At 35.2% G+C, this 25,206-nt stretch overlaps 1 protein-coding gene across 5 annotated transcripts in view; it reads right to left on the reverse strand.

Annotated features, from left to right (window-relative positions):
• Positions 1–25,206, reverse strand: part of hiw (highwire) — a 376,800-nt gene that overhangs the window by 328,850 nt on the left and 22,744 nt on the right. For all 5 annotated transcript variants that reach the window (XM_067784118.1, XM_067784116.1, XM_067784115.1 and 2 more), the window contains exons 7-9: positions 24,075–24,214; positions 23,464–24,005; positions 21,829–21,965 (exon numbers count right to left, since the gene is read on the reverse strand). In XM_067784118.1, coding sequence (XP_067640219.1) covers positions 21,829–21,965; positions 23,464–24,005; positions 24,075–24,214 — 819 coding nt within the window. The remainder of the gene's footprint in view (positions 1–21,828; positions 21,966–23,463; positions 24,006–24,074; positions 24,215–25,206) is intronic.

Below are 25,206 nucleotides of genomic sequence, written 5' to 3' on the forward strand. Positions count from 1 at the left end.
ATTACTTTAAAGCTCTGAGCAACAGCTTTCATTTGATATCCATATTACACACACATTCTAGGGGTATCCGGGTCCACGTTTTGGCCTATATCTCGAGACCCTAGTCACCCAGCGGTATAAATTACTCTGTACTAAAGCACACATCAACAGCTTCAATTTGATAACCATAATGTATAAACACATCCTAGTGTTACCCTGGTCCACGTTTTGGCCTATATCTCGAGACCCTAGTCACCTATAGGTATGAAAACTACCCTGCACTAAAGCACTCATCAACAGCTTCCATTTGATACCCATAATGTAAAAACACATTCTAGTGTTACCCTGGTCCACGTTTTGGCCTATATCTCAAGACCCTAGTCACAAAGAGATATGAAAATTACCCTGTACTAAAGCACTCATCAACAGCTTTCATTTGTTATCCATATTCTATAAACACATTCTAGGGGTACCCGGGTCCACATTTTGGCCTATATCTCGAGACCCTAGTCACCAATTGGTATGAAAACCACCCTGTACTAAAGCACTCATCAACAGCTTTCATTTGTTATCCATATTCTATAAACACATTCTAGGGGTACCCGGGTCCACATTTTGGCCTATATCTCGAGACCCTAGTCACCAATTGGTATGAAAACTACCCTGTACTAAAGTACACATAAACAGCTTTCATTTGATTTTTTATTTTTTTTTATTTATCCCAGGATTACCCAGGTCCACGTTGTGATCTCATGACCCTATCCAGAACGGGATAAAAAGTATCCTATGTCTGTCTCCTGGTTCTAAGCTACCCCTCCACCAATTTTCAGCCAAATCTGTTCATCCGTTCTTGAGTTATAAATAGTGTAACTAACACCACTTTCTCTTAGTTAATGATCATTGTTGGCTTCTTGGCTATATTAAAGAAATAGGCACCTACTGTAACTGTTCTTACTCATTAAATTGTAAATCAGTATGCAATGAATTTTTCTATTGTATGTTTTGCAAGACTTGAATTGAATTTGAAGTTGAAAATTTAAGCTCGATCGTGCAAGATCGTTTAATAAAAAAAAGTGTTTATTTTAAAATATAATCTTTTTTATTTGGCGCCCAACGTGGGGCTGCCATAAATTTAATCATTGTTGGCTTCTTGGCTATATTAAAGAAATAGGCACCTACTGTAACTGTTCTTACTCTTTAAATTGTAAATCAGTATGCAATGAATTTTTCTATTGTATGTTTTGAAAGACTTGAATTGAATTTGAAGTTGAAAATTTAAGCTCGATCGTGCAAGATCGTTTAATAAAAAAAAAGTTTTTATTTTAAAATATATTTTTTATTTGGCGCCCAACGTGGGGCTGCCATAAATTTAAGCCAATATAAAAGGATCATAGATCCTTGGCGAACTGGCAGCTAAACACCTCAATAAACGATTCCCGTAAGGAAGAGGAATTTTAAAATTAACAACTAAAGATTAATTCTTCAATCAACAATTCCTATAAGGAAAAAGAATTTTTAACTCATCAACTAAAGCTAATCAGCTCAACAAAGGATTCTCATAAGGAGGAGGAATTTTTTTAACATACATACCAACAATTTTCAAATTTGATAATTACATTGAAAATATAAAATTTTTCAACAATCAAAAAAAAAAAAACATCAATCTAAACGTTATTTGTCTTCATCTTTCGAAAATTAAAATTTATTAACAAAAAGAAACTTCACATTAATTTACATTATCTGGTTTAAACAATTTTATTTATTCAGATAAAAATTTCTACAACAATCAGCATTAACATTAATAAAGGAGACAACAATTTTCAATATTCAAAGTTTCCATTGATCAACATTTGCGAATCATATCTTCAGCAATTAAATTACTAACAAAAAGGGTCAAAATCTTAACATTCATCAATCAACGTTTGGCTTTAGTAATCAGAAAATTTTGATATAGAGGGTCAAAAGAATTCAACATCCTAAATATGTTTCATTGATAAAATATTTTGAAGATCGTTAAGAATCATGCTTTCCAAGTACATCCAATTTTATTAGTTAGTAAAAAGCAGCAAACTGTAAGTAATCAAAATTGATTGACTTTTTTTAAGTTTAATATAAAACTGCAAAAGATTGCAAGTGAATTTGTTGCGTAAATTTTTGGAAGTATTTGTCTGTGATAAATAAAAATAAATAAATGTAAGGCGCGATAACCTCCGAAGAGATCTAAGGCCGAGCTTCTCTTCCAATTTGCGTCGTGCTCCTCTTGATTTTCCCTACAAATTGGCCGGACGGGACCTACATGTTTTGTGCCGACTCCGAACGGCATCTGCAAGGCAGATGAGTTTTCACTGAGAGCTTTTAACATTAACATAACATTTAACATGGCAGAAATACACCCGGAGCGCTTGCCAAACACTGCCGAGGGGCGACCCCGCTTAGAAAAATTTTATTCTAATTTAAAAACCTTATTTCTAAAATTTTGATGTTGCTTTGCCTGGGGTGCGAACCCAGGGCATACGGTGTGGTGGGCGGAGCACGCTACCATCACACCACGGTGGCCGCCGTCTGTGATCCATTTTAATAATCTTTTGTCGGATTATATTTATAACAAATTTTATTAATCTTGCCTCAAGTGGTTTGTTTAAAAGTTGATAAAATTAGTGTCTCGAGAGAACAGGTTTTGGAAATTATCCAATCAAGTTATGAGAGAAATAGGCAGGAGTTCGCTGCACAATTAGAAGCAAGCGATCAAGCTAGAAGAGAATTAGAAATTCAAGTAAATAGTTTAACGTCTGCTTTAGGTCGTTTAGAACTTTCAAATTTTGAATCTTATTTACCCGTTGCGATAGACCCTTTAATAGACTCTGGAAATTGTAGTATGGATTTAATAAAGTCCTTGCCAGAGTTTAATGGCGATCCTTCATCTTATCCAGCATGGCGCTCTTCTGCAAATTTTGCTATAAAATACTACAATGAGGGTTCTGAAAAATATTACGTTGCCATGGGTATTCTAAGAAACAAAATAACGGGCTCTGCAAATTCAACCCTTTCTTCCTTTAACACTGTTTTAAATTTTAAAGCAATTATTGCCAGGCTTGATCAGACTTATGCTGATAAACGTCCAATTTATGTGTTAGAAAATGAGTTGAGTATTCTTAGGCAAGGTGATTTACAAATTAAAGATTATTATGATGAAGTTGAGAAGCATTTGACACTCATAATTAATAAGCAAATTATGACATATAGTGGTGATGAAGTTATAGATACGTTAAATGAGCGTGCTAGGGAAAACGCTTTGCGTGTTTTCATTTCTGGGCTTAGGCGACCACTTTGTGACATTCTTTTTTCTTCGCGACCAAAGCACCTTCCAACAGAATTAGCTGTTGCACAAGAACTAGAGATAAATCATAAGCGTTATGATTTTGCTCATACTTTTGCCATGGGTAATTTGGTTAAACCAAATAGATCTCGGCTAGTGGAAGCTCCATATAAAAATTTTCAAAACAAATCGTCAAATTCAAATGTTATTAGTAAACCCATTCCAATGGAAGTTGATCCTGGATCATCATTTTACCGTCGTCAAACTTCTTTTAGCAGTTCTAGACCCAAACAAAACAATATTAATCATTTTAATAAAAATGAGGCTAACAATACTCAACCACCACAGTTGTCTTATCCACCGGAAGTTATTAAGCGACATAGAGATTCATCTAGCTCACTTCAGAGACCACAACCTAAAAATCAAAGAGTTAATTGTATGCCAGTAGAAAATGATATAGTTTATGAGGAGTCAAGTTGTGACGAATATGAAACTGAAGATCGATTTTATGATAATAATGAAAAAGGGAAATTTAATGAGGAAATAAATTTTTTAAACTGAAGTCGCTCCTGCCATTTATTACAAAAAAAACGGTGAATGGTCAGGAGCTACGTTTTTTAATAGATTCTGGTACATCAAAAAATTATGTAAAAGACCTTCCTTACCTTAAAGGAATTAAATTTTTGGAAAAGCCTTTCAAATTAAAATCAATTAATGGGTGTAATTTAATAAATAAGAAATGTTTAATTAATGTTTTAAACCATACTTCGATATTTTATTTGTTGGAAAGTCTAACCACTTTTGATGGTATTATTGGTTATGATTTTTTAAAAGAAATAGATTCAAGAGTCGATATAGAAGCTGGATATTTATACTACAGAAGTGGTAAAATAGAGCTTCAGCATCTACATTGTAATCAAGTTAATCTTATTTCTCTTGCGGATGAATCTGTTCCCTTTAATGTTTGTAGTCAATTTCGTGAAATTATAAATAATAATTTAAACGCTTTTGCACATCCAAATCGGGCCCTGCCTTACAATACGAATGTGGAAGCTACAATACGTACTTCTACTGATGAACCTATCTTTAGTCGAAGTTATCCTTACCCAATATCAGCCGCAAAATTTATTAATCAGGAAATAAGTGATCTTTTAAAGGATTGCATTAGAAGAAAATCGTGCTCTCCATATAATTCACCAATTCATGTTGTGACAAAAAAAAGTGTGGATGAAGAAGGGAAGCAGAAGCTTAGGATGGTTATTGATTTTCGAAAACTAAATAAGAAAACAATTGCTGATAGATATCCGATACCTGATATTTCGGTAATTTTATCTAATTTGGGAAAATCACGCTTCTTTACAACACTTGATTTAAAATTCGGCTTTCATCAAATAATTTTGCGAGAAAAGGATAGAGAAAAAACGGCTTTTAGTGTCAATAATGGAAAATACGAATTTTGTCGATTGCCTTTTGGCTTAAAAATGCCCCAAGTATTTTTCAGCGTGCTATCGATGATGTTTTGCGGGAGGAGATAGGAAAAACTTGTCACGTTTACATTGACGATATAATAATTTTTTCAAAAGATGAAGATTCCCATATAAAAGATATTGAGAAAATACTTAAAATGTTAGGAAATAGTGGAATGAGAGTCTCGATAGAAAAATCCCGTTTTTTTAAAACAAATGTTGAGTTTTTAGGGTTTTTAGTTTCACAACATGGTATTCAGACCTGTCCAGATAAAGTGCGCGATATTATAAATTATAAAGTTCCAGAAACATTACGTGGCTTGCGTTCTTTTCTCGGCTTAGCGGGTTATTATAGGAGATTTGTTAGAGACTATGCTGAACGAAATATTTGAGGGGAGAAAATGGACATGTTGATGCAAAAAGATCCAAGAATATTAAATTGAAATTGGATTTTGAAGCTACGTCTGCCTTTGAAAAATTAAAAAAAAATAATGGCGTCCGAGGACGTTCTTCTACAGTATCCAGATTTCAGCAAACCATTTGAGCTGACAACTGATGCATCATCGAACGCTCTGGGAGCGGTTTTGTCACAAAATAATCGACCTATAACAATGATATCTCGAACACTTTCGTCTACGGAACAAAATTATGCAACGAATGAGCGTGAAATGTTAGCGATTGTCTGGGCACTTAGAACGCTTCGTCATTACCTTTATGGTGTTAAAAATATAAAAATTTTTACCGACCATCAGCCTCTCATATTTTCAATATCAGAAAAAAATCCTAACTCAAAAATGAAGAGGGGGTGTGCATTTGTAGAGGAGTTTTCTCCAACTTTTCACTACAAACCAGGGAGAGAAAATAAAGTTGCTGATGCTCTTTCGCGACAGTTCATTCATAATCATAGTACCTCCGTTAATACAGCACACAGTGAAGATTCTTTAAGTGATGTTATTAGAAGTGTTAAATCCCCTGTAAACCAATTTAAAAATCAATTGGTATTGTCAAGAGGGCCTTCGTTAACAAAGACAACAAAGATTTTTTTTAAAAACTATTTTCGGCATACTATTTGTTATGATACAATTAAAAATTTAGTTCGATGTTTAAAAGATATTGTTAATCCAAGTGTTACTAATGCCATTCACTGTGATTTAGACATTTTAGCAGAAATTCAAAATTATATTATTACCTCCTTTCCAGGAATTAAATTTCGACACACTGAATCAATTGTGATTGATTTGACAAACAGAAATGACCAACTTGAAACTGTTACTACTGAACACAATCGTGCTCACCGTTGTTTGATAGAGAATTTCAAACAAATTTCTAGTAAATATTTTTTCCCAGATATTAAGAAAGATTTAAAGACAATTATAGAAAATTGCAAAATTTGCTTAGAAAATAAATATCAGCGTAAACCGGCTAATTTAGAAATTCGTAAAACACCGGTACCTAATTATCCAGGAGAAATTTTACATCTTGATATTTTCATGACAAATAGGCAGTATTTTCTAACATGTATAGATAAATTTTCAAAGTTTGCCCTTGTTAAACCGATTGCATCCCGATCTATATTGGATGTAAAAAAATGCATTGCTTGAAATGTTATTGGTATTTGACGGTACAAAGACAATTGTTTCGGACAATGAAAAGTCATTTCAGTCGAATGTAATTAAAAATTTATTGAGAGATAATTTTTCAGTAGATCAATTTTTTATTCCTACTTTGCATAGTGAATCTAACGGTCAAGTGGAGAGATTTCATTCAACACTAATGGAAATATCGCGATGTGTCAAGGAACAACAAAAATTGACTGATACCATTGATATCATATTGCTTGCGACTAATAAATACAACAATAGTATTCATTCTACAGTAAATGCTAAACCAATTCAAATACTTCATAACGGCTTAGATGAAGAACTGAGTAAGGTTCGGGAACGGTTGTTAAAGGCTCAGGAAATAAACTTAAGAAGGGTTAATTGCAATAGGAAGATGAAAAGCTATGCACCTGGAGATATTGTTTTTGTTAAAAGAAACAAGCGACTTGGGAATAAGTTTGATAAAATTTTTCTTGAGAAGGTTGTTGAAAGGGATCTTGGTACAACAGTGATAATTGATGGAAAAAAATTCATAAAAGCAATCTTCGGTAAATTTTAGTTGGAAAATGTTATTAAACTTTTAAATGATCAATTTTGGTTATTGTTTTATTTGCTAACAATGTTGTTTGAGTTAATGATGTTTGAAATTATATGTTTGAATTACTGTTCCTTCATCCATAATTGGCTTAACCGGTTAAGAGGCTTATTTTTTCTTGATGTAAATAACAGAGATATAGCCAATATATCCGATATTATTTTTTTTAAATGATTTTGAAAGAAGCTTGAAATTTATAGTATCTAAACGAGGACGCTATAGATTTGAAGGGGGAGTAGTTAATGATCATTGTTGGCTTTTTGGCTATATTAAAGAAATAGGCACCTACTGTAACTGTTCTTACTCATTAAAGTGTAAATCAGTATGCAATGAATTTTTCTATTGTATGTTTTGAAAGACTTGAATTGAATTTGAAGTTAAAAATTTAAGCTGGATCGTGCAAGATCGTTTAATAAAAAAAAAGTTTTTATTTTAAAATATAATCTTTTTTATTTTATATGTACATATATACATCACATTAGAAACTTCAAAAATAACAGTATTTCTCCACTACTTAATGGATGTTATTATACAATCTAATCTATTAAAAAAAAAGCGCATGAAAATCCGTTGCGTAGTTTTTAAGGTTTAAGCATTCAAAGGGACATAGGACGGAAAAACCGACTTTGTTTTATAATATGTAGTGATAGTGATACATGCAAAAATACCAAAAAATAAAACTTTTTTGAAGAATTTTAAGGAAATGTTTAATATTTTTAACGAAAGATTATTTTTCAATAGATGTATGTATTCTTAACCATTTATGTTACATAAATATGTATGTACACACCTATGTCAAGCTGATATGATATGAAAATACATACATATGTACATTCATACATGCCTATAAACCAACGCCCGAATTTAAATAACGCAGCGAATGCTATGTACATATGTACGTATGTGTCGCATCAAGCCTCACTCAAAAGCAATTCGCGCGGACAGTTCAAGGCGAACAAACACACATACGCATTTTTTGATAAAAATGTTACTTTTGTTTAAACAATTTGGCTGATATAAGAAAGGAATCAAGTATTTTTTGATGCAGATCGCAGGTAAATATTTCAAAGTTTTACTGAAAAGTAGAATTTTTTAAATCCATCCATCCGTTTATGAGTTATAGCTGTGTAAACAAAAATTTTATGATTTTTTACTACATTTTGGCAATTTGCCACGCCCCTATAACATATATCTTCAAATTATATTAACTGTGCCATCTCACGTAGCTAAGCTTTCAAATGCAAAAAACCGTTTTAAAATCGGAGCATTCTGTGTGAAGTTATGTGCATATATGGCATTTAGCGACTTTATTTTATAAGATTTATAGATGTACATCTTATAAACTTAAGTTGTTAATTCTTATAACTTTAAACGATCAATTCTTGTATATTCGATTTAAATGAAATGTGGCACAGAGATAATGTATCACCTTCTAAGACTTTCTACCTAGGTGTTGCCAATCAGAATGTTTCACAACGTTGCCACCTATTCGAAATTAAAAAAAATTGCATAAGATATGCCGATATGGGTATCACTACGCATTACAATAGGGACATTTTTGAGTAGGGTTGCCATTTAGGGTTGCCACCTATTCGAAATTAAAATACAATTGCATGAGATATGCCGATATGCGTATCAAACGAAAGGTATTTGACTGCGCCTTACAATAGGGACATTTTGAGTAGGGTTTTCATTTAGGGTTGCCACCTATTCGAAATTAAAAAAAATTGCATGAGATATGCCGATATGGGTATCAAACGAAAGGTATTTCACTCCTCATTACAATAGGGACATTTTTGAGTAGGGTTGCCACCTATTCGAAATTTAAAAAATCCCACGAGATATGCCGGTATGCGTATCAAACGAAAGGTATTTCACTCCGCATTACAATAGGGACATTTTTGAGTAGGGTTGCTATTTAGGGTTGGGGTAGTTAGACGAAATAGTACTCTACTTACTCATATTCTATTAAAGCTTTAAAGGAGAACATTAAAGTTAAAAATCTACGTAAAAAAGTTTTACACACGATTCGACTTAAATTTCTTAATTTCACACACGCTAATAAAATTTAAATGCAATATCAAGGCACCGTGGACAATTCTAGCAAAATATATTTAAATTCATATTTTTGGCAAATATGAAATGAATAATTGCAATTTCTCACAGTTTACTATTAGAAAGATATCTCTCCATAGCAAAAAGACATCTCACCGTTGAACACTAGAGTCATATGTTAAATTTGAAAACGACATCTAACCATTTAACTACTTACCAACAGATGGCGCTTAGGGAAGTAAGTTGAAATTTAATTTAACTAACTGATAGTTGTCATTCGTGAAATTTACAAGTTTTTTGAATGTAATAAAATTGTGTTACTTTCATAGTGTATAACTAAAAAAATTTTTGAAATTAATAATTCGGCGCACCTAAATAACTTAGCTCTCGATTTCACTAATTGTCATAACAATCCCTTATACTATAGGCTGGAATTACCCATTTCAAATTTTTCATTCCAGTTCATTTTGCGGTTAGTGTTTGATATGTTTTTGAAATCTATATTTAAGGAAATCAAATATTGGTAAGTAAAAGTATATAATATATGTACATATAAAAAAAGTTGACTTTGATTAATGATGACATGTAGAACAAAGTATGTTATGCGGCATACTCGAAGATTGCCGAGCAAAGCTCGGTCGCCCAGGTACTGTTGATTTAATATAATAACTCCGCTTTGAAAGCTCCGATTTGAAAACGGGTTTTTGCTATTTAAAGCTTAGCTATGTATGTTGGATTGTTAATTCCAATATTGCTTGAAGGCATCTATAATGGGGGCGTGACAAGTCGGTAAAAAATAAAAAAATTACAGTTTACACAGCAATAAATCAGCAACGAGTACCCCGATTGAAATATATCTTACTCGAAATTTAACTTTTAAATATTTACCTTTGTTCCGCTTTAAAAACATAGTAGTTTCCTTTCTAATAAAACCAAAATTGTTTAAACAAAACAAAAGTGAAATGTTACAAAATAAATGTAAAGGCAGTTTGTGTGTGTGTTCGCTGTCAAACATCCGTTTAAATATGCGTCCAGCGAGAACATTCCACCACATCAGATGTTGAATTAGTTGAAATGGTGAGAAAGGCCAGCTATCGAAAGCATGACCATTGTAAACCTTGAGCATGTCTACCTATGTATGTATGCATTTTTATTTCATATCGCTTTGACTTCCTCATCACATACACGTTTATGTAACCAAAACCTATTAAAGCCGCATACATCTTGTGAAATAAACACTTCTGCTTAAACTTTTAAATGATTGATAATACTAAATATATGTCCTCCCACTACACTAAGCCGGTTTTTGTTTTTTAATTTTAAGATAGCTGCATAGACTACCGGAGATTTATCCTGTCAAGTTTTTTCGGAAACTGAACCAGAGACCGCTCGATTCTTAAACATCATATTTAGGGTGCCATTGCAAGCATTGATAGCTGCTTACCTAGTGAAAAATATGGGTTTGATGGTGAACGAGTATCTGCTGTCATCAAACGAAGAGTCAGCTCATTTGCGCCTTGGCAACCACACCACCGTTGACAGCCATAATTTCGAAATATTTAAAGGCATCGACCTTTAAATCCAGCGAGGAATGACTCTTCCCAATAAATGCTACATTGAACGAAGTAGCCAATTGAAAAGTAAAGTCTTCTCTCAACAAAGCTGACAGCATCTAATGATACGACTCTGGGAGTGTACGAGAAAAAAGTTCTCCGAAAGATTTACGAAGAAGATTTAATGATATGCTTTGCGAGTTTAACGCCGCCATCAACGTAGTGCAGCGAATTAAAACGCAGTGGCTTCACTGGTTAGGCCATGTTATGCGAATGAAAGATGATGCTTAGGTTAGGAAAATATTCTTATAGGAATCCGCCTAAGGAAGCAGAGGAGGAGGATCAGGTTGAAAAGGATTAAAATTCCCTTGTTGTTCCACCAGTTAGCAGAGCGAAGAAGCGACTGGCGCGTCTTGTTGGACGACCATAACAGTTTAACCGCTAAGCGCTAATTAAGTAAGTAGGCAGGACACTTTTTTTCTGGGTAGTGGACTAGGGAAGATCTGTTTTTTTGTTATTCGCCTAAATCAATATTTCTCATACTTTCTTTTAAGGAAGCGGGTGGCTAAAAATTTGGATAGAGGAAAGGAAAACCAGGGAAATGAAGATACGGTGGAAGACGGAGCCGGAGAGAGGGAATCAGAGGGAGCTATGGAGAGAGGTAAGGACATAGAGAAAGGGGAATGGAGAGAAAAAGGATAGAAAAAAATGCAAGTTGAGGGAGGAGCGAATAAAAGGAGAGGAAAAGAGATAAAGGAGAGTGAGGGTGGCGAGTAATAGAAAAACTTCTTCAAAGTCGGACAGAACAACGTCTCAGGGGTCTAGTAGTTTTTAATAACTTTTGAACTTTCCGCTTTGCCATATTTTTTTTTGTATTTAATTTTTTTTTTTTACTATAGTACTTACTTTATTTTATTTTGTTTGCTCCTGTTAGGAACTCTAGAAATCAGACATCGAAAATATCTATTAACAATTTAAAAGGTTTTACAAAACATGAAAGTTAAGCCAAATATTCAGATATTCGTTGAAAACTAAAATTCAAAGACAAAAAAATGCTCAAAGCTATGGAAATTATGGATCAGTATTTCACCGAACTTTACGATTTTGAAGATGAACCTGAAGAAATTGATTTAGCAAATTGTATTCATTCCGTGCGGTGTGCGGCGCACTCGCTTCAATTATGTGTAACCGATATTCACAAAGAGAATACTATTAAGACCAACATAGAAGATGTTGGCAAAGTTTGCAAACTTTTACGTGGTAATAAATATAGGCAAGGGATATGCATATTCATAAAAAATGGATTTATAAAACTCTTTTATTTGAGTATTTGTACGATAATGCCATTCTACAAAGCGCAGTTTTATTATGGCAGACACGGAGGTAGTGCACTTAATTTTCAGATGCCATTAAAGTGATAGTATAAAGTAATTCCACAGCCACTATACATATTGTGACGAATATTAGCAACACTAAGGCATACTATCATCTCTAAGCAGATACTAAGCAGTCACTAGTATCTACATAAACAAATCAATCATTATGTCTACACACATGGACGTACAAGCAGCGGAGAGAAGATGCACAAACATATGCATATATCTTATCTGCGCTACTCACAAAAGTATGCAATCATCGGTGGGAGTATCACTCACATATACACGCGTATATGGCTACGCGAGAAGCTATAATCGTGCATCTGTAGTTTATAGCTGGTAATTTTATAATTTATGTTTTTGGCCCTACAGTCGGAAAGTTCAGCCTACACAATGAAACTTCTCCTAACGGACTGAGGCTGATTGACTTTGCCGGTGCTCGAAACATGGTCATATCAAGCACGAGGTTCATGCATAAAAAGATACATCAAGCTACATGGCTGTCTCCTGATCGAAATACTCGCAATCAGATCGATCACGTTGTGATAGACGGACGGCATGCCTCCAGTGTTTTAGATGTGCGAACGATCCGAGGACCTAACATCGATTCGGACCATTATCTCGTTGCAGCCAAAATACGCGCCCGCCTCAACGCGGCTAAAAACAAGGAACAAAAAACACAAGGAAAGCTAGACGTCGAAAAGCTTCAATCACAACAGACTGCCAATGATTTCGCAACTCGACTCTCACACCTGCTCTCTGAGGGCACAACTCATCCTGAAGGAATGCAGGAGCAGTGGGAGCATATCTCCAAAGCACTTCATACTGCCGCCGAGGAAAAAATTGGTTACCAGCGGCCACGAAAAAACAACTGGTATGATGAAGAATGCCGCGTTGCAACCGAAAGAAAAGACGCTGCCTACAGGGCTACGTTAAAAGCGAGCGCGACAAGAGGAGTGTGTGAACGCTATCGTGAGTTGAAAAGGGAAGCGAGACGCCTTTTCAGGAAGAAAAAAGCAGAAGCAGAAAGGCGTGAGTGCGAGGAGCTTGAGCTGCTAGCCACCAGGAATAACGCCCGAAAATTCTACCAAAAAATACGGCGACAGACGGAAGGTTTTAAAACCGGGGCAAACTCCTGTAGGAATGAAAACGGCGACCTTGTAACTGATGTCCAGAGAGTGCTTAGATTATGGAGGGAACACTTCTCTGCTCTCCTAAATGGAGGCAGCAATTCACCGCGCAGAGATGAAGAACCCGATCCCGCAATCGATGATGATGGAATATATGTCCCCCCGCCCGATTATGACGAAGTTAGAATAGCAATAACTATATTGAAAAACAACAAGGCCGTGGGCGCTGATGGATTGCCTGCGGAGCTATTCAAGTTCGGCGGCGAGGAGTTGGTAAGGCGCATGCAGCAGCTTCTTAGCAAAATATGGGCGGACGAAAGCATGCACGACGGTTGGAATCTAAGTGTTCTTTGCCCAGTCCACAAGAAGGGGGATACTGCAAAATGCACCAACTATCGTGGAATCAGCCTTCTTAATATGTATGTATGTATTTATTTATTACGGCTTTCCTAAGCCTAACTTAAATCTATTTTACATGTTTATAATTGTCTTCTGGACTATGCAATCTAGAATAGTTACATCTATGTCCTACCTTGGAGTACTATGGATGGGAGACTTCCAGATCATGCGAACAAAGCGTTGTGCTTGTGTAGTATGTAGGCATTTTACGCATGTTAGTAAAGCGCGAAGGCAACATCTGCACGGCGATGCACTGAGTTAATCGAGTGATGCGCTTCAGTATGTGCTTCGGCAACCTTTTTTGTATGCGTACAAGAGCTTGGAAGTCTTGGCGCTACATAGCAATATAGAGTATAGTTTCGCTGCACTTCTATCGATGCTATGGAAGTCCGCCTGTCCAGCACTAAATTGGTAGTGTTCTGCAATAATTGTACAATTTTTGTTTAAATTTATTGGAATGACATGACTTAATATCATTCGGTAGTTCATTATAGGATTTAAGACCTTTATAATACAGATTACATTTGTCTGCTTCAGTTTTATAAGCCGGCAGATTAAAATCATTTTTATTACGAGTATTTACAGAGTGTATATCTTTTACATATTTTATATTCGTCTTCAAATACGCAGGCAAAGTTCCTTCTATTATGTTTTTAATAAATTTTATGGTATAATAAAAAAGTTACTGTCTAATGCTAAGCCAATTAAGAGAGCATAGCATGTCTCTGATAGGTGTGTCATACCGTTTTTTGAGAATGAATCTCATAGCGCGGTTCTGTTGCTTTTGTAGCTTGTATATCTGACTATCTCGCAAGATGAAAAATATAGTTGGGCAATAAATAAAATGAGGTTCGATTATAGATCTGTAGACGATGATTTTATACCTTCTATTTAAATATTTGCAGGTTCGTTGTGTAAAATATAACTTTTTCGCTATTTTTCCTACGGTATAATCCACGTGCTCGTTGAAATTCAGCTTATCATCTATTTTTATTCCCAAGTATTTTAAGGTGCTGACTTTTTCAATTAGTTCGTTATTTATATTTAAGTTTTGTAGCTCACTGTTTTGAAAATTGCGTCTAGATATAACCATAAATTTCGTTTTATTGACATTCACTTTTAGTCTGTTTACGCATAACCAACCATATACGCTGTTAAGATCTTCTTGCAGCTTAGCATATATTTCAGTAATATTGTTCCCACTTATCATCAGCAATGTATCATCAGCAAACAATTTTATTTCACAGTGCTTAATGGAGCTAGTTATATCATTAATATATATATTGAACAGTATGGGTGCCAGCACAGACCCTTGAGCTAGACCAACAGGTACCTCCCTTTTATCCGATACGGACGTTCCAATCACTGTTCTTTGGTATCTGTTAATTAGGAAGTCTTGAAACCATTTTAGTTCTATACCATAAACGCCAATGCAAGAAAGCTTTTTCAGCATTAAGTTTTGGTCGATCGTCTCGAATGCACGCTTTAAATCCAAAAACACAGCTAATATGTGTTTTTTCCTGCTTAAGTCTTCTTTCCAGTTAGCTACAACCAAATTCAAAGCACTTTCACATGAATGTTTCTTTCGAAAACCAGATTGTTGAGGTATAATAATTACATTATCTTCTAAATATTTTACCAGCTGATTTTTTACCACTGTTTCCAAAATTTTTTCATCACATTGTAACGTGTTAATAGGTCTTATCTCCTCAGCTTTGATGGTATTTTTAACTTTTTCTAATGGCACAACTATAGAAGATTTCCATAAACTAGGAACGAGACCTTTATCTAAGCTCTCATTAACAAGTTGAGAATAGAAGAAACCTGTATACGTTATGGAGTATTTAACGACTCCTTCCGACACAAGTTTCTTCCCTCCAATTTTATTTTTAAACTTACTTACTATATCAACTATCTCTGAAGTGGATACTTTCTGAAACTTAAAAACATTAGGGCCATTTTGCTCATCTATAGTACCTTCATTACTAAAAGAAGTAGGAATATTCATGCTAATCTCCAATATACTATCAATGAAATAGTCATTCAAAGACTGCGCTATTTCATTTTCCTCTGTGTAGAGTTGGTCGTTTATTTTAATTTTTTTAATACCATTATTTTCTTTAGCCATGCTTATGGAATTTTTCAAGTTTTTCCACATGACCTTACTATCACCAGCACTATGGTTGATTTTGTTTTCCATGTACTTGGCTTTTTTTATCTTAATTAGCCGTTTATATTGGCGTTTCGCACTATAATATTCACTCCATTCTCCAGTGGATAGGCTGATCTTGTAAAGATTTAGCTTACGTTTATTTAAGTTAGCCAGCTCAAAATCATACCACTTGTTCATAAGTTTGACACTGACTTCTTTAGAGTATGTCAGGGTGGTCACTGCGCTTGATAGCGTATTATATAGGAATGTTGCCTTATTTTCGATGCTCAGATTTTCAAAGTCAGTGTAGTTAAGCTGGCGTAATTCATCAACAAGGCTGTCGCTTGTATAATTTTCCCAGGAAATTATTGTTCTCTTCGTTCTCATCTGAAATAACTTATGTAATTTGATTTTGAATTTAATCGTTTCATGATCTGAAATCTGAAACTCTTCTAATTTTAAACATGATATAGAGCTACTATCTGTAAATAACAAGTCGATCAATGTATCTGTCTTATCGCCCTTTCGTGTATAAAAATCTATTTTTTGCTCCATAGCAAAGGATCGAAATAAGTCAACTAACTGTTTACTATAAGTTGTGCTCTTGTAAAGGTTTATATTGAAATCGCCCACGAAGATAATATTATCCTGAGTTACGCAGTTATTATTTAAAATGTCGTATAAGTACGTTATAAATTCTGCATCACTTGAGCTCGGTGAGTGATATATCAGAGCTATTTGATATTGGGGGAAAATATTTTTAACTTTTAGTATAATACACCAGATGTTCTTGTTTAATGCTCTGTTGTAACTTATTGAGTATTCAATTGTTTCATTTATATATATTAGCACACCGCCTGTGTGCCTGCTGTGGGAATCGCACCGTACAAGTTTATATGTTTGTATCTGTAGCTCTTGATTCGTTATTTCTTCAGTCGAACAAGTCTCCGAACAAAATATTAAATGTGGTTTATGTACATCTATCAGACGCTCTAGTTCAGCTTTATTGGCGACGATACTACTAATATTTAAATATATACAACTTAGCTCCTCTGGTATTCGTTGCTAAACTCGTGCCTTATTTCTTGGCTGCGAATATTTTTTATATCGCATATAAGGTCATTTCAAGTGTATTGTGCGAAAGATTGAAGCCCACCGTGAACCGGCTGATTGGACCTTATCAGTGCGGCTTCAGACCTGGTAAATCTACCATCGACCAGATTTTCACAATGCGCCAAATCTTGGAAAAAACCCGTGAAAAGAGAATCGACACACATCACCTCTTCGTCGACTTTAAAGCCGCCTTCGACAGCACGAAAAGGAGCTGCCTATATGCCGCTATGTCTGAATTTGGTTTCCCCGCAAAACTTATACGGCTGTGCAAAATGACGTTGAGCAACACCATCAGCTCAGTCAGAATTGGGAAGGACCTCTCCGAGCCGTTCGAAACTAAACGAGGTTTCAGACAGGGTGACCCCCTATCGTGCGATTTCTTTAATTTGATGCTGGAGAAAATTATACTAGCTGCAGAACTTAACCGCACTGGAACAATATACTATAAAAGCGTGCAATTACTGGCATATGCTGATGACATTGATATCATCGGCCTAAACACCCGCGCTGTTAGTTCTGCTTACTCCAAGCTGGAAAAAGAAGCGGTAAAGATGGGTTTGATGGTGAATGAGGACAAAACGAAGTACCTGCTGTCATCGAGCAAAGAGTCAGCGCATATGCGCCTTGGCAACCACGCTACTGTTGGCAGCCATAATTTCGAAATAGTAAGACTTCGTTTATTTGGGAACCAGCATCAACACTAGCAACAACATCAGCACTGAAATCCAGCGAAGAATCAATCTTGCCAATAAATGCTACTTTGGACTAGGTAGGCAATTGAAAAGTAAAGTCCTCTCTCGGCGAACGAAAATCATACTCTACAAGTCACTTATCGTACCCGTCCTGCTATATGGGGCAGAAGCATGGACCATGACAACAGCAGATGAAGCGGCTTTGGGAGTGTTCGAGAGAAAAGTTCTTCGAAAGATTTATGGACCTCTACGCGTTGGCGATGGCGAGTACCGAAGATTTAATGATGAGCTGTACGAGCTATACGCAGACATCAACATAGTCCAACGAATTAAAACGCAGCGGCTGCGCTGGCTAGGCCATGTTATGCGAATGAAAGATGATGCTCCGGCCAAGAAAGTGTTTCTATCGGAACCCGCCTATGGAAGCAGAGGTAGAGGGCGGCCCCCACTCCGTTGGAAGGACCAGGTGGAAAACGATTTAAACTCCCTTGGTGTGACCAATTGGCGCCGGTTGGCGGAGCGAAGGAGCGACTGGCGCGCCTTGTTGGACGGCCATAACCGTTTAGACGGTTAAGCGCCAATTAAGTAAGTAAGTAATTTTATAGCTGGCAAACAAGTAGTAAATTCTAGAAGAAGAAACACCTAGAAGTATGCGAATGAGACCTCAGAAAGTATAAAAGGAATTAAAGCTGAATAATCAGATTCAGTTTGATTTAAGCACGCTATTGGTTGCGAAGTATAAGTATTATTGTGAAGTACTCTAATAAAGACCATTTTGCATTATTGAATATTGGAGTTATTTATTCAACAGTTTAGCGATACGAACGTTAGTAGAAGGTGAGAAATAAGCGGAGTTTCACTAAATTCGTTACAATATTTTTAATACAAAGGTAACGGTAGTGAAAATTTAGTGCACTGCATGTGGAAACATTTGAAGTGCTAACATTTGCTTGTGGAGGACAACGTTGAATGCGTGCAATAGGGCCGTTCCGCCAGTATATATTGCCGACCAGATGGAATTCCACTTACCTTATGGCAAAAAATGTATTGAAAAGATTTTGTGGATGCAGAAGAAACATTGTCAATTATAATTGACTGGGACTGGATTCATGAATATGTATCGGCATTGGAACCGTTTTTCGTTGCAACCAAAAAACTACAGGAAGAACAATTACCTCTTTGTGATATTTTTAAAATAAGGTTGGAGGTAAAGCTAAATTTAAGAGAACGGGAGCAAAGAATATAATTTATATAACGCTGTGTTAAACAGAGAAAGTTTGTTACAACGTCACATTGCTTAGCGCTATTTATTTAGATCCTCGTTTAAATTTATTACTATCCGCACCGCAAAAACAAATTTTCATTGTCAAGCAGGTAATACTTACAGGATGCAAAATTTTAATACAGATTATTATACTCAGTTGTGGTTACGCCCTGTTTTGCCGATACGCACAACTGAGTGATTTATGTTCAGTTTCACTATACTGGGATTTCTTTATTTAAAATGAATCCTGTTTCTTCTCTAGAGCAATCAAACTTCCACATACAACATTAGTGAACAATTACACAAGAACCACTATGATGACCAGGAGCTCATAAACGTGAAATTTCTGTGCTATATAGTAGTGTTAATTTCACTTAAGTTCGCTCCTAAACTTTGGATGGTTACGGAGATATAAGCGTCTGAATTCTCAATTTTTTTTGTGGAAGCCTTTTTTCTATAAATCATAAGTCGTGTAATTGGCTTTCTAAGAAGAAATGAATAAAACTGTTTCTAAAGTATAGATATAGAAAAATCTTCAAGAACTGATTTTAAAGACATTTTAAAAATTATTGTATTAAAGAAGTTTTCGCGTGCCAAAATAAAATAGGTATCATTTTAAAGGAAAAATATCAAGCTTTTATTTAAAAATAAAAATAAAAATATGAAAAATGCCCCTCTTTGAAAAAAAAAAAAAAAATTTTTTTTTAATAAAATTTTTCTAAAAAATATTTTTATATTTATATTCGAAAAGAATAGAAAAAATACTTTAGAAACCGTTTTATTTATTTCTTCTAAGAAAGCCAATTACACGACTTATGATTTATAGAAAAAAGGCTTCCACAAAAAAAATTGAGAATTCAGTCGCATATATCTCCGTAACCATCCAAAATTTAGACTACTATATAGCACAGCAATTTCACCAAATTTCATTCAAATCGAAGCGATGAAGCTTTTTAAGTCGAACGGTTGATATACTTTACCCCACATGTAATCATCAGCCGAAGTAGTACTCACATATACACACGCATATGGCTATGCAAGTGGCCATAAACTACAAATACACACGCATATAGCTGGTAACCAAGTAGAAGATTCTAGAAGGAGAAACGTCTAGACATTTGGACAAATATGCGGACAAGGCAACAGAGAGTATAAAAGCAGAGCAAGCTGAGTAGTCAGTAATCAGTTTTGATTTAAACACACTATTGGTTGTGAAGTATAATTGTGAAGTACTACTCTTGAAGTAATCTAAATAAAGACCAGTTTGCAATACTAAATAGTGGAGTGATTTATTCAACAGTTTAGCGATTCGAACGTTAGCAGAAGGTTTCAAATAAGCGGAATTTCCCTAAATTCGTTACAATATAGTAGCTATAGTTCCTCATCATGAAGTTTCCGAACTTACTAATATATTTGCTGAAACTGACAATTTTGAAATCCTTCATACACGCTTGCCGGTATATGAAGACATTTTTACTTATTATCAAAATGATCGCTTTACATCTCCTGAGCTGTTTGAATTAGCCTTAGTCATGTATGGGTGTCCCTGCTACGCAAGTATCAGTAGAAAGATCATTTTCTTCTTTGAATTTCATTTTGGATGAAAGGAGGTACAACTTAAGCGAAAAACTATTACTTGTAAAGCTTAACTCATAAGCTCTTGTTCACTTTATTATGTTCAAAAACAAAATTTTTGTGTTGCTGAAAGACAAAAAAAAAGTTTAAAAATTACATTTTTTTGTTTATTTAGGGTTTTTTGTTTTACATTTTATAGTTATTTTCATTGAAAAAATGGAAAAAAAATAATATTTGTTAACAATTATTTTCAATCTCTGCTAGAAATATTAAAAAAAAAACTCAGCACAGTTTATATATTTTTTTAAATGTGTCGCTTTTTGATTTTACAGTACGGTATTTTGGTGAGAACCTTTTCAAGGCAAAAATATACTTGGCTAGTTGGACACTGCCGAGAAACCAAAAAATCTTAGGAGGAAATGATCCCTGCATTCACCGAAGATAGTTCTAGTACCTTGATGATGCTTGTTACCGGAACGTACCGGATCTGTATCCGGCAAAGGATCATCAACATCGATAGCACTCCCTCCCCCCAGCGGGCCAGGGGGTTAGAATATACCCGCGGTAGGTATGACTGTCGTAAGATGCGACTAAAATATCAGATTCAAGGGGTTGTATAGCGCAACCTTTTCAGGTTGCCAGCGCAATATATAGCTTCTCCAAACCCAATTGTCAACCTCATCTATCCGTGGCGAATTCTGTTTCATTAACAGCTGAGGCTCTGGCGACCCCAAGCTCCTCATGGAACTTTGGGGTGGGGAGGGAGGGATGGCCTGAAGGTTTAATGTGGCCATATAAATCGTTCCCGAGATGGTCGGGCTACAGCCTTAATGGTGCTGAGTTACCGGAGCGTACCGGATCTGTATCCGGCAAAGGACCATCACATCGATAACACTCCCCAAAGCCTTCGGGGAGTAACCTTATCGCTACAACAACAACAACAACAACATAGCACTCCCTAAAACCTTTGGGGGTTGTCTTTATCGTTTATACAACAACAACAAATTATGCGCATATAGCAGAACAGTAGCAGTAGAACATGCGTGCGTACTTGCACCCTTTCTTGTACCAGCCATCTTCCACGGGATCGATTTTTTTCACCCCCGAACCTTTGACTCTGCGGACTTAAGTTGCCTCTGACGACAGGCATGCATAAGCGTGAATATATTCTAAGCTAACTTACGCTAATGATATTGATATTATCGGCTTTGATAATACATTTTACATTGTGTACTAGAAAAAGTGCCAAAAAGTAAGGGTTTTAACAAGTACAAAACAAGTACCGCCCTCAAAGAAGCAGTCAGTGTGTTTTCGCCATGCAAACCAATTTCTAATTACATTCTAAATTGTGAAGGATTTCAGTTGAGTAATAAAGTACTCTATTGTGGTCCAAAGGTCACTCTTTATAGATCGCTTATCAATTGCTGATTTTGGAATTATGTACGATGACTTCCGCTAAGACGCCCATATGGTATCAGTAACGCTTAGAAGTTAGAACTGTTTCATTTTTTATGACTCAACTAAAAGTGCTTGATTTTTATTTTTTAATAATATTTACTCACATTGCATCTTGTGCCGACGTAAGAATATCCAAGCAGGCCAATAAATTCAATGAAGCTTGTGCACGTGATATACGCGCATCCGACTTATTCGGTAATGCTAGTTCTGGTGATAAAATGGCACGGAAATTCGATGAATTCTATAAAAAAAAAAAACACCAAACAAAACAGCTTAATATAAAACAAGTAAAGGTGTCTAAGTTCGGGTGTAACCAAACAGTATATACTCATCGTGAGCTTTAATTGTACATTTCATTTCAGATAAATTATTTTTCTACATAACACGCGGCACGGCCCGTTTAAAAAAAAAATGTCTCCCCATTTCCTCTTACAATAAAACTTTAATAAGTGAAATATCATCGATTCAAAACTATTTTTTGCTAAGTTGTAGCTTATTATTCTAGTCTACGACCCTTTTAAACTCGTTTTATATCTAAGTTGCCGTGGTCTTTAACCGAGCCCGTCCATTTTTACTAGAAATATTTTCTGCTATAAGGAAAATATGTGACACAATTTCATTTCGATATGTTAATTTTTCTTCGAGTTATGGCTCCTGAATAATAGAAAATTCCTTAGTCATAAAAGGCGCGATGCCACACCTATTTTCAAAAATTTTAGTGCTTTCCAATTCAATGTTATAATTCAATTTAGAAAGTAAAATTCTATTGATACAAAGCTCTTTTTCGCTAAGATATAGCTTATTATTTTCGTCTACGATCCTTTTAAGAATATTTTATATTAAAGTGGGCGTGGTCTTTAACCGATCTCGTCCATTTTTTCTAGAAATATTTCCTGCTATAGGGAAAATTTGTGTACCCAATTTTATTACGCTCCGTTAATTTTTCTTCGAGTTATGGCTCCCGAAACAGAAAATTGCTTAGTCATAAAAGTGGCGGTGCCACGCACATTTTTTTAAATTTGAAGTTTTTCCTATTTATTGTTATAAATCCACTTGGGAAATGAAATACCGTTGATACTCTTTTTTGCAAAGATATAGCTTATTTAATTCGTCCACGAGCCTTTTAAAAATCTTTTATATAAAAGTGGGCGTGGTCCTTAACCGATTTCGTTAATTTAATTCCTTATAGTAAAGGCAATCTCTCTGCCGAATTTTGGTACGATAGGTTTAACGATTTTTGATTTATGATCAATAATATTTGTAAAATTGATTTTATCACAAGTGGGCGGTACCACGCCCATTTTAAACATATTTTCGAATTTTTATCAAGAGTCTCAATATCAATCCACACGTCAAATTTCAACATTCTAGGTGTATTATTTACGAAATTATCAGGTTTTTTGTGTTTTCCAAAATTTTATATATATAAAAAGTGGGCGTGGTTATCATCCGATTTCGCTCACTTTCAATACCAATCTATTCTGGGTCCAGATAAGCCCGTGTACCAAATTTGGTGAAGATTTCTCAATATTTACTCAAGTTATCGTGCTAACGGACGGACGGACGGGCATGGCTCAATCAAATTTTTTTTCGATACTGATGATTTTGATATATGGAAGTCTAGATCTATCTCGATTCCTTTATACCTGTACAACCAACCGTTCTCCAATCAAAGTTAATATACTCTGTGTGCAAAGCACGCTGAGTATAAAAATAGATTTAATCAATTATCAACTTACATCACATGTGGCAAGCTCACTAGCCAATACATTGTAACATTGCAATTTTCCCACACCACCGTCGTACACCCACAATACATTATAGTGTGGATCCAAAGCCAATGCGATTTGTGGTTGCGGTTTGTCCATAACAACATTTCCAGCGCTACCACTACCACTTCCAGTTGCGCCTGGACTTTTAGCCTGTTCACGTCCACGTTGCCGTCGCCGTTGCTGTTGGTGTTGTTGATCGCCAAATTGATGCTCATTCATATCGAAAATTTGATTTCGTGCTTCGTGCATACTACGCGACATTTGATCATTGATTGGGCCAGCCATTGATGGTGGATGCAGTGGAGCGACCATAGCAGGTGCGCTACTAGTAACCACCGAAGGACAATTGCGAACAGCAATATTTTGATTTAATTCTGGCATTACTTTCGCATTACTATTTTGTATCATTTGTACAAAATTTATTTGATTACGATAATGAGCAGTGCAGCTGCCATCACGACGATTAATTGAAAGTGTGTGAAATGTTAGTGGTATTGTGGGAATGAGTACTATTTGAAGGAGAATGAAAGGAAAGGAAGTTAATATCATTTCATTTTTCAACAGATTTTAATACTAACGTATGGTTTTCTTATTCGCCACTACATTGACTTTCGGCAACATGTGCGTTGTAATAAGCGATTCATCAATTTTGATAAATGTTTGATCTCCACTAGCACCAATCCAGGTGGCCTTTTTGCCGAAACTCGGCCCCAAGCCGCTATAATATAAAAAAATATTCGTTATTTGACAGTGAGCATGTTATTTCAGGAAAGTAGATCTCAGATACCGTCTCGAAAACGTTCGACCACGTGTCAGAACTTGTTTGAAGAATGCTTTATCTCAAATTTTTTTGTCAGAAACGTTTTATCTCTGAATTTTGTGGAATAAGGCACTGTATCTAAACTCGTAGGATGAAATCCCTATCTGAAAATATGTTTAAAAAACACCCTACACTGGAAGAAATGGTGCTAGTAAAATCAACAAATCGGTTCTGTTGTTGTTGACTTAACGGAGATACGGTGAAATTTATCGAATTATGGTTAATTCGACCGAGTTTTTCGTCAAGCGAACAAATTAGTTTAGTCATTTCAACAGAAGAGAAATTGTCGCTCTTAAGTTAACAAAATTCTGTAAAATTGACAGATTTCTAATCAATCGAAGTAATTTTTCTGTTAACACAACTGATCTCACTGGTCATTTCAACAGCGAACAACAGTCAATACATGAAAAAATTTCTGAGAGAATTTTACGCTCACTGCGCTCTCTACTTTGTACTTATGACGATGGTGCCACTTGTTAAAAAAAAACACCAAAATAAGAAAACCACCAAATCGAAAAACAAAGAAAATGGGAAAACAACAAAAAACTAGTTTTTCAGTTATCAATACAAAACGACAAACCCTTTTTTGAATTTACTGTGCAAAAAATTATAAGATACCGGGACACCTATTTATCGGGTACAATTTTGCAACTTCTCCTCCAAGCGAAATGCAAAATTGCGCCCTCTTGTTGCAAAAGTTTTGTTTGAACGAACAGGATTTTTCCAAAGTTAGTAACATTTTGTTTAAGTTTTTACGAATTTTCACTCACGCGAACGAATTTAATAAGATAATAAAAAACATCCTTTTTTAATGTTGATGTTTCCGACAACATAAAAGTTTGAGTTGTTTTGGAATCGTTTCAACTTAAAGTGTTACGAAAATTAAACTT

The sequence above is a fragment of the Eurosta solidaginis genome, chromosome 4 (assembly GCF_040869045.1).
Source record: "Eurosta solidaginis isolate ZX-2024a chromosome 4, ASM4086904v1, whole genome shotgun sequence".
Taxonomy (NCBI): domain Eukaryota; kingdom Metazoa; phylum Arthropoda; class Insecta; order Diptera; family Tephritidae; genus Eurosta; species Eurosta solidaginis.